General features: G+C 37.5%; 1 protein-coding gene across 9 annotated transcripts in view; it reads right to left on the reverse strand.

Moving 5' to 3' along the window:
• FAM13A (family with sequence similarity 13 member A) overlaps positions 1-16,082 on the reverse strand; it is a 336,858-nt gene that overhangs the window by 58,864 nt on the left and 261,912 nt on the right. For all 9 annotated transcript variants that reach the window (XM_077882856.1, XM_077882855.1, XM_077882852.1 and 6 more), the window contains 3 exons: positions 10,172-10,213; positions 7,337-7,516; positions 549-735 (listed from right to left, as the gene is read on the reverse strand). In XM_077882856.1, coding sequence (XP_077738982.1) covers positions 549-735; positions 7,337-7,516; positions 10,172-10,213 — 409 coding nt within the window. The remainder of the gene's footprint in view (positions 1-548; positions 736-7,336; positions 7,517-10,171; positions 10,214-16,082) is intronic.

Raw genomic sequence — 16,082 nt, forward strand, 5'->3', positions numbered from 1 at the left:
TTTGTTTTTGTTTCTAATTTGGAATAAAATATTTTATAGAGTATAGGTTTTTTTTTTTTTTTATAGAGTATAGATTTAAACTAAATTTCTGAACACAGAGAATTCTCTACACAAAGATAGTTGATCCTCTTTCCCTATGTAATTTCTTTCACCTGGCTTTAAGTTCATCAAATTTTCTTTATATAAGCATATATATGAGAATGAACAGAATGGGGGAAATAAAAAGTACTTTAATAACAATATTCCAAAATAAAATTTAAAAATATTTGAAAGAATGAGATAAAATTCATCTGAATAACATGGAAACCAAAGTGTGTTGTCTCTGTTTCTTTTGCCAGAACATAATCTTTCTGAGCTTTCACTTCTATATTTATTAAAAAGAAATACAAGTGTGTATACTTAGTACCTCTGAGGTCTTCACAACTCATATCCTATAGTTTGATGAAGCTCATGATTGAAATTATTTTTTTTTTTTACAGAGCAAGGAAAAGAGATGTGATATTTCCTAATTGGCTACAAGTAAAAAATTTTATAGAATTTTCACTTACCAAAAGACCATCTTGATTTTCATTGAGTTCAGAAAGTTTGGAACTGGATTTCTGACGTTTAGGTTTACCCCTTTCTCCAATATAACTGGAAGTATTTTCATATAACTTTTCCACTTCCTGAGCATTCAAAATACAATCTTCGAGGCTGTTGAACCCGGAAGGAATATTTTCTTTGTTGATAAGTCCCCTTGAATTAAAAAAAAAAAAAAAGCTTAATTTTAAAAGGTAAGAAGGACATTTTAATGACACTGTTAGTGCATCACATGGGAAATCAGGAGAGTGCCCAGAAATTCTAGTTTGCCTCTTTGATCAAAATCTGAGCACAGTGCTACTCCTGAGACTACTTGTTGCCAAATAAACCACATTACAAGATAAATTATTCTTAGGGGCAAACTGGCAAGGAATGTGTTTCTATCAATGAACAACTTTTGAGGTTGTACCAAAAGTAATTTGTATTCAAACAGAGAAAACAGTGTAATCTTACAGAAAAACTTCCCATTATTAACAGATTACATATACATACACATTTTATTTTATTTTAAAGATTTATTTATTTATTTGAGAGAGAGAGAGAGCATGCACGGGGGCGAGGGGGAAAGAGAGACACAGAATCTCATGCAGACTCCCCACAGGGTACAGAGCCCTAGGTGAGGCTCCACTTCATGACCCTGAAATTATGACCTGAGCCGAAATCAAGAGTTGGATGCTTAACTGACTGAGCCACCCAGCTGCCCCTGCTACACACACTTTTTATAATACAATGAGTGGAGAAAAATCTGAAAAGGAAATAAGATGTCTTTTTTCTCCAGAATGGGACAAACTGATTTTCCCAAATGATAGCTATTTTAGCATAGTAGAAAAATATTAATAACAAAATCTGACTGCATTTGATAATCTTGGTAGAAACAGGATAAGTTAATAAAAACTATGAAATACATTTTAATTGAAATATGGATTTGTTACTTCCCAGTACAAGGAGTTTTAGGATGTAAGCTTATAACTGTAGATCCTTCATGACATAGTTTTAGAAATAGATATGAATGTCTTATCTACAGAATTTAATTCACTTAACACTCTTGAAATCATTCTGAGTATTTTAAACATTCCCTTAAGGAGTTTTCATAAAATTAAATTCTTAGCAAAGTGTTGTTTTTTTTTTACTACATCCCAGGACAAATTAAGCCATCAGGGTAGTGTCATGGCATGCTAAGGTACAAATGAATGAGATCTCTCCCTTAACCTGACTAAGTTACGGTAACTCCCTAAATGAATGAAATAAATGAGCTATATTTTGAAATAAATGAGCTCTTAAGAACAAAACAGCTATATTTTGAAATAAATGAGCTCTTAAGAACAAAACAGATGACTGTATTTTACCATCAGTTCAACATATCCAAAAATGGAAGATAATCTTAAATATTCATTCTTCCATCTAAATTCACATCATGGAGGCAAAATTATGATTTAAATACTATTATATTAATGATTATTAATATTTACCATAACATTTTCAAAGTTATACTATCTTTGGTGATTTTTAGCACTCCATATTTAATTTAGTCTTATTTCATACAACTTTTAATGTAAAAATACTTAGTAAAATCATATAAAAGATTTATACAACAATCATTAGAAATATCCTAACTATAAAATAATGGCAGAGGAAGAGCTGACAGGGACTAACATGCTGGCACATGTACTTGTGCAGACATCTTCAACCTCTCCCCTCCATCTACTGAGAATGGTGCCTTCTATGGATGGTTGGAGGAGTTTGGTTGCAACTTCAAAATTATTTGTTTTGCTATATAAATTCTATCAGTCTTCATATTTCCCCTAACTCCTAGGGTAAACATCCTATTATAATTTTTTTTGTGGAGGAGTTTTTATGTTTGAAAGCTGCTATGACAGAATTGTGCTTCCTCCCAAATTCCTATGTTGAAGCCCTCACCATCTGTTAATGTAATTGTTTTTGGAGACAGGGCCTTTTCAGAGGTAATTAAGGTTCAATCTGGCCATAAGGGTGGATGCTCTAATCCAACAGAACTGGTGTTCTTATAAGAAAAGGAGGAGATACCAGGAGAGCATGCACATGGAAGAAAGGCCATGGGAGGATATGGGGACAAGGCACTGTCTGGAAGTCCAAGAGAGAGGTCTTATCAGAAACCAACCTTGTACACACCTGGATTTTGGACTTCCAGCCTCCAGAACTATGAGGAAATAAATTCCTCTTGTTTAAGCCACCTAGGCTGTAATACTTGGTTATAGTAGGCCTAGTAGATTAATCAAAAGCTAAAAAACAGTCTTAGAAATTAAAAGACAAGGTTTATTTTATAATCTTTTTGAATAGTGAACGAATGGCTGGAATAAATGCTGTCAAAATAAACATACGAAACTCTGTTCAGTGCGCTCATGTGGAAAGCCTGTACTCTTAAAAAAAAAAAAAAAAGTCTGCTTTTGTGCGAGTCAATCCTTTCAGCCCCAGTACATATGTGATTGTGAGGAGCACTGACTGGTATATGACTCCTGCCTGCAACATTCTGACAGGTTTCTTTCTTTCTTTCTTTTTTTAAAGATTCATTCATTCATTCATTCATTCATTCATTCATTTATTTATGATAGACAGAGAGAGAGAGAGAGAGAGGCAGAGACACAGGTAGAGGGAGAAGCAGGCTCCATGCTGGCAGCCCGACGCAGAACTCGATCCCGGGACTCCAGGATCGCACCCTGGGCCAAAGGCAGGCGCTAAACCACTGAGCCACCCAGGGATCCCCATTCTGACAGGTTTCAATCATACTTGACATAACTGAAATCTGACATAACTCAGATCTCTGGGGCCTCTCACTTTATCTAGAATTTCTTCCTCACTGCTACAGACTTAGTTAATGCTCTGGCAATACTCAATTATTTATCATTCCCCTAATAGAGTATGTTCTTTTTTTCCTTTTGGCTTTGTAGTAGGAATTTAATATAGTATTTAAATAACAAATGTGTACAAATTTCCAGCTTACTGTATTTTGGACAGCTGAAACCACTTAAATTACTCTTTGCTTTTAAAAAAATATAAAATTTCCATGAATATAGAAGAAAGACTATCACAATGAACTTCCATATACCCATAACCAAGAGTCATCATTTCCATGTACCCAGCAAATGGCAAGTTTTTTAATTTATAAATTAGACTGAACCCCTTCACATAATAAATATATCCCTTAAACTTTGATATTTTTATGGTAGCAAATAGTAATATAAACCTGATAATGTTTCCTTATAAATTTAGACAAAGAAGAAATCATTTGCACTAAAATGAAATATTTATAGTCTTAGTCTATCTTCTGTATTTATTTCAAAAATTTGCCATGATGACTTTAGTACAGACTTTATTGACTATAATCTCACCCTGAAATATGGCTATCATTGGCTTTAAGGATATGTATTTTTTTATTTGGTTGCAGCTTTAGGTTGTTAGGAAACAAAATTATAGATAAAAATACAACTAATTTCTATTTTTTTTAAAGATTTTATTTATTCATGACACAGAGAGAGAGAGAGAGAGAGAGAGAGAGAGAGGCACAGACACAGGCAGAGAGAGAAAGCAGGCTCCATGCAGGGAGCCCGACATGGGATTCGATCCCAGGTCTCCAGGATCACACCCTAGGCGGAAGGCAGCACTAAACCACTGAGCCACCTGGGCTGCTCACTAATTTCTATTTTTAAAAACTGTTTAACCATTCTATACGGTTAACAGTTTTGAACAGAATATAGTAAAATCTAGCTTAACTTTTATTTTTTAAGCAAAGCCTGATAAAAATCTTTGATAAATGAATCAATTGTGTATAGGTATATACTAAGAAAAACATACTTACTATGGGCTATGATAATGATTCTCAACCTCCGCACAATGAGTGATATGTTAGTGTATCTCCTGGGGACGTACTGGAGAGGACCTTCGTGGGGACAGAAGTAGTAGGTCTGGGGCCCTGAGAGGGCCTTGCTCCTCCACAGACCTGGTGAGCTCAGAGAGGAAGTGCAGTGTGGACAGGAGTTGAAGAGAAAGGACTATCAAGACATGTTAAATACTCATGTGTCAGGTTAGGAAGAGGTCATATAACTAGGAGGCTAAGGCCAACAGGGAGAATAGGAAGACGACTTTTGCTTGCCCCGACCATGTATCAGGGAAAAAGAATAACGAGACTGTTTGTAAGTTACTGTAGCCACACACAGTTTGCAACCTGAGATTTATGCACAGCTCCAGTCTGACCACAATGAGAGATGAGCATGAGCAGTAGAGGAAATCCAGAGAAGAAAAATTAAGGGGAAGGCTAGAGTTTCACAGGTTGGTAGATTAGTTGGTTTCTACCATTCTTTATTTCCTTTTGTTCTCCTGATATTGACAGTAAAATAGGCTCAAAATAACTTATAATAGAAGCATGCCTGGACTTGGGAAGCTCTAACTTCTCAGGAGTAACCGGGAAAGGTTACTCCGTTTCACATTTTTCTGCCATTCTCTGTTCTTCTGGACCTGGCACCCCTGCCTGCTGCCACACACCCACCATCAATACTATCACTGTCTGTCTCTGATCTCTTCCTCGTGCTTATTACCACTTCCAACCTCTGCTTGCTATCCCTCTGTCCAAACACAGAGGGTGGAAAACATGATGTCGTGACACACTAAGGATATTTTAAAAACGCAATGTGTTGCTACATACTACTTGGCAAAAAATGAGGCAGAGGGTAAGAACAATATTAAATAATTTACACTTGCTGTGTAACACAGTATGGGCAGTACACAAACTAATTATACTCCTAAACATTGTCTATAAAGCTTAGTCAGTAGCTAATTTTAAATGTAACCATCTCCTGTATTACAATTTTTCTGTTTTCTAAAGGTAGTATTATAGCACTCCCTCCTACCCACCAGCTCCAAGACAAAATTTTTTTTAAAGTGCTGCATATATCCCTTAAAAAGTCAGTGGATTATACCACTGATACTGTTTTATTTCTAAAATTACATTTGCTAGTATGGTCCTTAAGCATCTTCATAATATGCAGCACGGTATTTTTACTACTTGCCTTTCTGTTTTTCTTTAAGTAAAAAGAAGTTTCCTTTTTTACCCCTAAGATTTTCATGTACATTATGAATCCAGGTGAAAAGGAATAAGGGGGAGTAGGGTCTGATTTAGTCTTTGACATTTAATAAGGAGTTCAAAACAGTAACTTTATATAGACTAAATGCTATCGTAAATAAAAATAAACTTAAAAATTTCAGGAAAAATATATGAATATAACTTTACTTTCCTGATATTTAAATGATGATTACTGAAAAATATTGATGATGATGATCTATTTGTATTGTATCAAATCCTTTAATGGAGAATAAAGTTCCTTATGCTACTACTCATAAATTTATGCTGTGGGAAAGCTTATAATTAGTCATTATAATAATAAAGAACTTCAAGCATTTCCTCTTCTGATTAGACTTAAGCTCAACCTTTCTTATATTAAAATGTAGTCAAATGTCAGAGTATTACTGTCATACTCTACAGTGATATTTCATCAGCCCAATATAGTAGGGAAATCTGTTGGTTTTATAAGTTAGTCTAATAAGTGAATGAATGTTATCTAATAAGAAAAAACTACCTCTGCAGTGCTCGGGTGGCCTAGTCAGTGGGGTGCCCAACTCTTGGTTTCTACTCAGGTCAGGATCTCTGCTCAGCGTGGAGGCTGCTTGGGATTTCTCCCTCTGTCCCTCCCCCCCCAACCACCTGTCCCTCCCCTCCAACCACTGTGCCCCCCCACATGTGCGTGTGTGTGCATGCTCACTCTCTTTCAAACAAATAAATCTTTTTATTTTATTTTATTTTATTTTATTTATTTACTCATGAGAGACACAGGGAGAGAGAGGGAGAGAGAGACAGGCAGAGGGAGAAGCAGGCTCCATGCAGGGAGCCCAATGTGGGACTCGATCCCGGGACTCCAGGATCACGCCCTGGGCCCAAGGCGGCGCTAAACGGCTGAGCCAGCCGGGCTGCCCTCAAACAAAACGGCTGAGCCACCCGGGCTGCCCTCAAACAAATAAATCTTAAAAGAAAAAAAAAAAAGGGCAGCCCGGGTGGCTCAGCGGTTTAGCGCCGCCTTCAGCCCAGGGCGTGATCCTGGAGACCCAGAATCCAGTCCCACGTCGGGCTCCCTGCGTGGAGCCTGCTTCTCCCTCTGCCTGTGTCTCTGCCTCTCTCTCTCTCTGTCTCTCATGAATAAATAAATAAAATTAAAAAAAAAAAAAAAAACCTCTGGACAGGCATATGGCAATTTTCTCCTCCAGGAGTTCAGCATCCCTGTTAAAAAAGATATTCATGGGATGCCTGGGTGGCTCAGAGGTTGAGCATCTGCCTTTGGCTCAGATCGTGATTACGGGGTCCTGGGATCGAGCCCCACATCAGGCTCCCTGTGAGGAGCCTGCTTCTCCCTCTGCCTATGTCTCTGCCTCTCTCTGTCTCTCATGAATAAATAAAATCTTAAAAAAAAAAGATATTCATAAGGAAGCCATGAAATGTATTAAATCAGAGGTGGCTTCCTACAACATACATCTAGACAATATAAAACATCCAGCAAAACTGAAATATTGATTTAGTCACCTACAAATTTGCAAGTGTTAGCTAAATAGTCAAAAAGGAATTTTTAAAGTTTTAACCTGAATACTGATATGGGAATGCCTATAACATAGTGACTAATTTAGGTGCATATTTTTAAAAGAAGAGGAGAAAATGCAAATAAGCACCAATCCAACTCACACATCTCTGCCATGTCGAACTTCATCCTGCTCTTTGGACTGGCGGCGGCGCTGTCTGGCTGATGTGGCTGAAGATGCTGATGATGGTCCAGATTCTGAGTCCTCTGAACTTTGGCCTCCAGAGCCATTAACATCAAAAAGATGCTGTTCTACTGCTGACCGGATGGTTCTTTCTAAGAGTCTAATAAAAGCAGAATACAGAGTCCATCAGGCAAACAACTTTATCAATGTTTGCCTTTAAAATTTTCTATCTATAATTTTGGGAATATCAGCATTTTCAATGGTAGATCTACCACTGCTTCATGAGCAAAGACAGCATATGAGACATCTCGAAATGTCTGCATCGTGTGTTAAAAATAAAACCAAACATGACAAATTCTACCAATTTGATAACTATGTTTCTCATCTTTGTAGGATCAGGATTATTGAAATGCTCACAGCAAGTCTAGCAACAATTATCAGAGGCATTCAGGAAATAAGGGTCATTTAATATAAGGCAGAATGAGGAAATATTTTTTCCTCACAGAGTAATAATAGACCTATTCTTATATAGGTGAGTTCCTTCAGATTTCACCAGTTCTTCAGAGGAAGACAGTATGGTTTACAAAGCAAATTGGCACAAATTTATTATGATGCCTATTATCTATTTAGAATCCCTTTAAGGTAATAATGCTATTAAAAAGAAACACCTCACCAGAACAATTACTATTTAGAACAGCAAAGTCTTTCTGAACCTCTATTCAATTAAATTGTGATGTATATAATCGAAGCTGTATTCATGCAAACATCCCAGTATGTATTACTGAAGATAGCAGGAGAGATTTACTTCATTCAGCATGAAAAAACATTTAAGCACAGAGGCTGAAGAGTGCATCATAAGACAGATAAGGTATCTGTTTTAAAGTTATATAATTTTTTAATGGGTCTAAGTCTTCTTTTATTACCATGCTATTTACTTCTGGATAACGTGGCATGAAAAATTCTAAACATATACTCCTCAAACCATGTTTTCCTGCACTTGAAAAAAGAATCACATCCAAACTCATCAAATGGTACACATTAAATGTGTATAGTTTTTTGTATATTATATTTCAATAAAGCTATTAATTTAAAAAAGAACCACATACTTATTTTTAAAATGTCAGATATAGTTGGCTGAGCATCCAATTCTTGGTTTCGGCTCAGGTCGTGATCTCAGGGTTGTGAAATCTAGACCCATACTGGGTTCTTTGCTCAGTGTGGAGTCTACTTAAGACTCTCTCTCTCTCTCCCTCTGTCCCTCCCTACTGCACTCTCTCTCTCTCTCTCTCTCTCTCTCAATAAATAAATAAAATCTTAAAAAAAGAGAGACAGGTAATAAACAAACCATGGAGTTTCAGATAGTGATAAATTCTCTCCAAAATGGCGAACAGGATTGGAGAGGGACTGTGGATAGGAAGGGATGGCTTCTCGGAGGAGAGGACATTTGAACAAAAAAAGTGAATGATAAGAAAATGAATGGCCAGGCTGAAAAATAGCCAGTGCAAGGGCTCTGTGGCAAATATAAGCTTGGCCTATTCCAGAAGTAGGATGTCATGTGGTCAAAGCACAATGAGCAATGTGGTCAGAGAGGGAGGTAATGGCAGGTAACTGGAGTTTAGATTTTTTTTTTTCAAAGATTTTATTTATTGGGACGCCTGGGTGGCTCAGCAGTTGAGCATCTGCCTTTGGCCCAGGGAATGATCCCAGGATCCAGGATTGAGTCCCGCATCAGGCTCCCTACAAGGAGCCTGCTTCTCCTTCTGCCTATGTCTCCACCCCTCTCTCTGTGTCTCTCATGAATAAGTAATTTTATTTAAATATATACATATATATTCATTCATGCATGCATTCATTCATTCATTCATTCATTCATGAGAGACAGAGTGAGAGACAGGCAGAGACGTAGGCAGAGGGGGAAGCAGGCTCCCTGTAGGGAGCCCGATGTGGGACTCAATCTCAGAACCCTAGGATCATGACCTGAGCCTCAGGCAGACACTCAATCATTGAGCCACCCAGACATCCCTGGAGTTTAGATTTTAGTCTACATGCAGTTGGTAGCCTTAGGAGGAAAAAGACACGTGATTGGTATAATCAACAGAGCACTGTCATTGCTCTGTGGAAAAGAGACTTGTTACCATGACTAATTTCCTTTTGATTCTGTGTCCCTCTTAGACTGTCAAATCCCTGAAGCCAGAGCCCAAGGCTTATTTAATATTACATACCCTACACAATGCTTGGCCTAACATAGGTACTCAATCCATGTAGGCTGATTAAAAATGAGGAAGAGAGAAGACAAGACACTGTTACACTTTAACCTTTAATGGCATCCTCCACTGCAAGATACCTCCCTAAACACGTATTTTGCAAACATTAATAGTCTCTGATGTTATTTTGACTGAAACAAAAATCTTGTATGTTCAAATGATTCAGCTGTCTCTGGTCACACACCCACGCAGAGGCTCAAACAGGAACACATCTTATTTAGTCCTCTGAGTGGTTTTAAAAATCATCATCGGGGGATCCCTGGGTGGCGCAGCGGTTTGGCGCCTGCCTTTGGCCCAGGGCGCGATCCTGGAGACCCGGGATTGAATCCCACGTCGGGCTCCCAGTGCATGGGGCCCGCTTCTCCCTCTGCCTGTGTCTCTGCCTCTCTCTCTCTCTCTCTCTGTGACTATCATAAATTAAAAAAAAAATTTAAAAATCATCATCGGTTGCTTATTGTATTAATCTTCCAAAACCATACACCACTAGAGTATTTTTTTTCTGTTTGATATATGGGAAAGGAAGAGGGGAAACCCCAAGCCAAATAACTTACTCTCCAGTCGTCGAAACACTGCTGACTTGAGATACATGCGCACTGTGGAAATGAAGCACAAAGAATAAAGTCAGATTAGACAGAGCGTCAGATGCTGTGAACCAAACATTTGAAGGGGACTCCAGACTGGAAGTATTAACTAGATGCTGAGTGACCCTAGCACAACATTTAACCCATCCACTGACAGATGCTCATTTTCATTTTTCTCTGGAATTAGAGAATGGCCCTGGTTTTTATGCCTGAACAGTATTTTTCCCCCCTCTCTATTTTAAAGATGTCCATGACAGATAGTTTCAAAGTAATCTTTAAAAACCATCTCTACCTCTCACCCTACTAGCCTGGCCCTCAGTCCTCCTTCAGGGCCTTTTCATTTACCCAAAATGTAAACACAATGCTGCTGACTACCTTCCTGCTACCAACTCTACCCAGTCCCTGCTCTCCCCAGCCCAAATCTATCCCATCCTAGTCTACCCTCTCCAGACCTGAAGACAGAAGTGACTTCTTAAAACTGCTCTGGACAGGCAGACAGTAGCGTGAACCACAGGGGACAGAGAACAAAGAGACAACACTGGTTTCTACACAGTTATTTATTTCTTTTTTAATGTATTTTTTAAAAAAGATTTATTTATTTGAGAGAGCATAAGCAGGGGGAAGGGCAGACTGAGAGGGAGAAGCAGACTCTCCATTGAGGAGGGAGCATGACATGAGGCTCCATCCCAGGACCTTGGACGGAGACCTGAGCTGAAGGCAGACACTTAACTGACTGAGCCACCCAGGCGCCCCTACACGACCACGCTCTGTAATATTTTATCTCAACATCTAATTTATAGCCCATTTATTGAACATCTATAAACCTCTACCTTCTAATTTCTCCAAAACCTGAATTCCTTTGAAAGTATTACAAAGTAGTCAACCTAAAGTAGAACAGTGAAATTATAGAACACTATCTGATTAGCACTCTCTGGAACTTCACCCCTCTTGGCTGTATCCTGCCTTCGTATAACCACAGTGAGGTAAAAACTGGCAGCAATTTTAGTAGCATCGATATTAAGACTTTCTCACAGGCTGCCCTCCATTGCTTAATCAACTTCTAAAATTAAGATTCAAGTCTGTTTAAATGAAAATCTTCCATGCTTATCACACTTTTTACCTTACAGATATAACAGTTCCCTTTCTTCCTCCTTCTTTGTAGAAGACACCCGAAGAAAATCACAGGTATTGATGACTGATCCTGATGGCCACCATTCAATCACCCCAAACATCCTCATATATGCCATGCAATTTTCAACATAGGAACACGGTGGATTTTTTTTTAATCATCTGTTGGGTTTTTTCCATGTATTAGGGCATCTCATCTCTTTCCATTCAGAATCTAAGTGCCTCAAGGGATTGTATGATATTTCTTTTTATTTTTTTTCTCTCTTTTTAAAGATTTTATTTATTTACAGAGAGAGGCAGAAACACAGGCAGAGGGAGAAGCGGGATCCCTGTGGGGAGCCTGATGCGGGACTTGATCCCAGGACCCCAGGATAATGACCTGAGCCAAAGGCAGACACTCAACCACTGAGCCACCCAGGTGCCCCTCTCTTTTTCTTCATTATACTCTCTACCACTATCACCACCATCAGACCCAGCATAGCCCTCCTAATCCCAGAGGTGATCAACAGACACTCACTCTTTAGCCCAGCTCCTTAATAAGAGCTGTAGGTCAGGGCCACAAACCACAACCAAATCCCAGAAGAGATCCATAAAATAATGCTATTGTTCACAAGGGAGACTGATGAGAAAAACCTTAATAAATGAGTAAATAAGCAAATGAACAAATAAGTACACTTATTTGAGTACTTACAGTACTCAGTAAGTACACTTACTGAGTACTTACTACATTTCAGACACTGTGCCAAGTATTTTGTACATACATTTTCTTGTTTGCTATTTATAATAACCCCACGAGGTAGGTACTATTGTTTTCTCGATTTTCAGATGAAGAGGTTAGAGGTTAAGTAACTTGCCCACAGTGACAGAGCCAAGAAGTAGATGAGCTGGAATTTGAACCAAGAAAGTTTTAGCTCAGAGTCTAAGCTCTTAATCACTATACTAGACAATCAATCTATCACTCACTAGAAGAAAAACTCCTGAGAATCATCTCTGTAGATGGAAGCTTGGACTGAGGTACTTTATTTTGCTTTTAATCACAACCATTTTTCTCATCTGCCTCACAATGCCTGTTATTCACAGTGGTTCCCAGATTACATAACCAATAATATATCCTCTGCTGTTTTCTGTCCTTAACTGGAACAGGCAGTCCCTGCTTTTGATGCTTTGTGGCTCACCCTCTGTAAAGTCAACACTGTATAATTAACTCCTGTATTTCACTTCTTCATGCAGTTACACAACCTTAATTTTGGGAGCAGGATCCAATGTGAACAGTGACTCTAGGGGGGAACACAGAAGGGTGGGAAAATGTAGATCTGCTAGATGCTAAAAATATTCCAAAGACATATAATTAGTCAATTAGTCCTCCAATGCCCCCTCAGAGTATATCCTTTCCTCCCTTCTACACACTTTTGACTTGAACTTTTTTGATTGATTTGTTTATTTATTTATTTATTCATGAGAGACACAGGGAGAGAGGCAGAGACATAGGCAGGGGGAGAAGCAGGCTCCATGCGGGGAGCCAGATCCAGGACTTGATCCCAGGACCCTGGGATCACGACCTGAGCCAAAGGCAGACAACCAATCACTGAATCACCCAGATGTCCCTCTTTTTGCTTTATTAAAGCACACTGATATTTTTATGTTCCTTTTTGGGGTTTGGGAGGCAGGACACAAAAAGAAAGGTGAGGACGAAAGACACAAGAAAATGACATCAAGTAGAAACAGGTTCTGAGATTACTAACTCTGTTAGTGCTTCTCAAATCCTAAGGCATATCTGAATCACCCAGGATCTTGTTCACACCACAGACTCCGATTTGGTAGGTTTAGGTCTCAGGAAAGGGAAGCTGAGATTCTGCCTTTCTAACAAATTCTATAGTGATTCTGATGCTGTCAATTCGTGGAAGACACTGATTAGTAAAGCTGTAATTCCCTGCAACTAATATTCTTCAAGACTTCACTTACTTAGATATCACAATAGCTATTTTTAAACATTCTAAGTAATGAGGGTATCAATTGGAAAGCTTATGCTAGCATAAGTGAATAAGAGGCAACACATCAAAATTTCTCTTATAGCTTAAAGAAAATTGACCTAAGCCATCTAAATCAGTCTTAAAGAGCCATTTTCAGAATGCAAAATAAATGAAAAAAAAAATCAATGACACAAGCAGGTAATTAAGTCATACTCAATTTTGCTAATATATTGATCTTAGGTCAAATTTATGATAATTTATATTTTTATGTTTCTTTAATAGACCTTTAGAATTTTTGGTATACTTAGTGTGTCTATACTTTCATGTTTGTAAAGCAGAATTCCTCTAAAGAAAGTATTCTGAGAGGAGAACATTTTTCCATTAGGAATCAGAAAAGAAGTTCTGGTCTTGGCTCTGCAGTTAATTAGCTGAAATCATAGACTGTTGGTTAGCGTGGCTGCTTTGGATAGTTTTCTTCATACAGAAAATGAAAGGTTTGACTAGCGATCCGTGTGGTTTTCTTTTAGCTCTAAAAGTTTACTGCCCTAAAGTTTAAATCATCACAAAACATTATAACTGCATAATGAATTATGACAGTTTTGTCATAGTTATGGTTTATTAACTACCAATATGGCTTTGGTCAGATATCCAGCCACCTGCATAGCTCCTGTGGGATGCGCTTAATAATCCACCAATGACAAGATTTCTAAGAATATTTAATGACAGAAATAGAGGCTATTTTCCATAGCTATTACTGACTCATGAAGGTAATTCTAAGAAAATAACAAAAGGGCTATAAGAAGATAAGCTAAAGTGAAAGATACAGTTTTCCTTCATCTATATGGAGCTTGTTTTTTAATCTTCTGCAGAAACCTAAGAAAAATGAATTTTTTCAAAGCCTTTGAATGATTTGCTAACAAAGTTTCTTACTTATGCAATATAAGCAGTTGAATATGGAAGAGATCATTTCCTAATGTTGATAAAGCCTAGTATTCAAAACTGAAAGAAATAAGCCTCTATGTAGACTCCAGCGCTATGGTCAATTTCATTACAAGCCTACTGTAAGTGATGATGCAACTGCATTCACTATTGGTATAGTCATGTAAAACAGATTCTAAGCCTACCCTGCAACATATTTTGTGACATACTTAAAATATATTTAGTATCTTTTTTTTAAAAGATTTATTTATTCATGAGAGACACAGAGAGAGGCAGAGACATCGGCAAAGGAGAAGCAGGCCCCATGCAGGGAGCCTGATGTGGAACTCGATCCTGTATCCTGGGATCAGGCCCTGAGCCGAAGGCAGATGCTCAACTGCTGAGCTACCCAGGTGTCCCTAGTCTGTATCTTGATTGACAAAACTCAAACTACATTTCTGGAAGCTGAATGTGCTCAACAATATTAGTCTATAAATTTGCATGTGATAAGATGCACAGAATGCCTGTTGACAAGTGATTCTTTAATTAGATCTCTTGATTTGAAATAAAGAAATCTACATATAAAAAGAAAGAAGTTTCAAATCTACTAAAATCCAACATCTTTAAAAAGCATGTGTTCTTTTTTTCTGTATGTTCTCTTACTTCAGTATGTTTTATTTTCTGTGGTACATAAATATTATTGTGGTAAATATTATCCTATTAAAACAATAAATAGGAATTGTTAGATCCAACAGAATTATCTTTTTTTCCCCTCTAGAATATTTACATTTAGTCAGCTTTTTTTTTAATGGGTAAGGATTTTTCTTTTTAAGATTTTATTTATTTATTCATGAGAGACAGAGAGAGAGAGAGAGAGAGAGAGAGAGAGAGGGAGAGTCAGAGACATAGGCAGAGGGAGAAGCAGGCTCCATGCAAGGAGCCTGATGCATGACTCCATGATCACCATCTAAGCTGAAGGCAGATGCTCAACCACTGAGCCACCCAGGCGTCCCAATGGATAAGGATTTAAAAGACAATTATGTGATGTTTAATTCAGCCTGAGGGTGAAATCATGTAACTAATCATCAAAATAGCATGAAGCTCCTAATGTATTTCACAGAATATTTTTAGTACTATTTTAAAATACTAAAAGTTGATATGCAGCATCAACACTACAAGATGAATCTAATGGTATTTCTTGCAATTGTATAACAGATTTCTAATTAAAACTTTTACATTAAAACCATGTCTTCTGTGGACAATATCATACATTAAAACAAATACATTTGATCTTCAATATTCATTGTGCTTTAACCTTTAACTATGATATGTAGAAACTTAATGGAGCATTTACAGGTATTCAAACTTTGACAAAAATTGCATTACCCTTTTGTGGTGGTATTGAAGACAGTTTGGATCTAAAAAAACCCCTTGCATTTTGGTTTTAAATCAAATCGTATGCACATAATACTAGAACATAAATTGAAAACATACTACAGGGATATTAGTTAGAAGGAGGATAATATTTATCCTCATGCTTCATCAACCCTCACACTTCCTATTCCTTTAAATATTAGGGCTGATTTGAAGAAAAAAATTATTCATTTCCATGTTTTGATAATCTATTAGCTATTTTCTAACAAATTAAGTAGAACCCATCAAAATATCAAAATACTCACCTTTTGTATAGCTTTTTGTTCAGGCCCTAATTATTGGAGTTGTCAGTTTTACATATTTAGCATGTTTTTGCATAAAAAGAAATTCAGAGTTTTAGTTTTTAGACTGAGGTCTTTGTAAAGCAAAATTATGAATGAAATGAATAGTTCCCTATGTATACTCACTTATAGATGAGGAAATTGAAGTTC

Source organism: Canis aureus, chromosome 33 (assembly GCF_053574225.1).
Source record: "Canis aureus isolate CA01 chromosome 33, VMU_Caureus_v.1.0, whole genome shotgun sequence".
Classification (NCBI taxonomy): domain Eukaryota; kingdom Metazoa; phylum Chordata; class Mammalia; order Carnivora; family Canidae; genus Canis; species Canis aureus.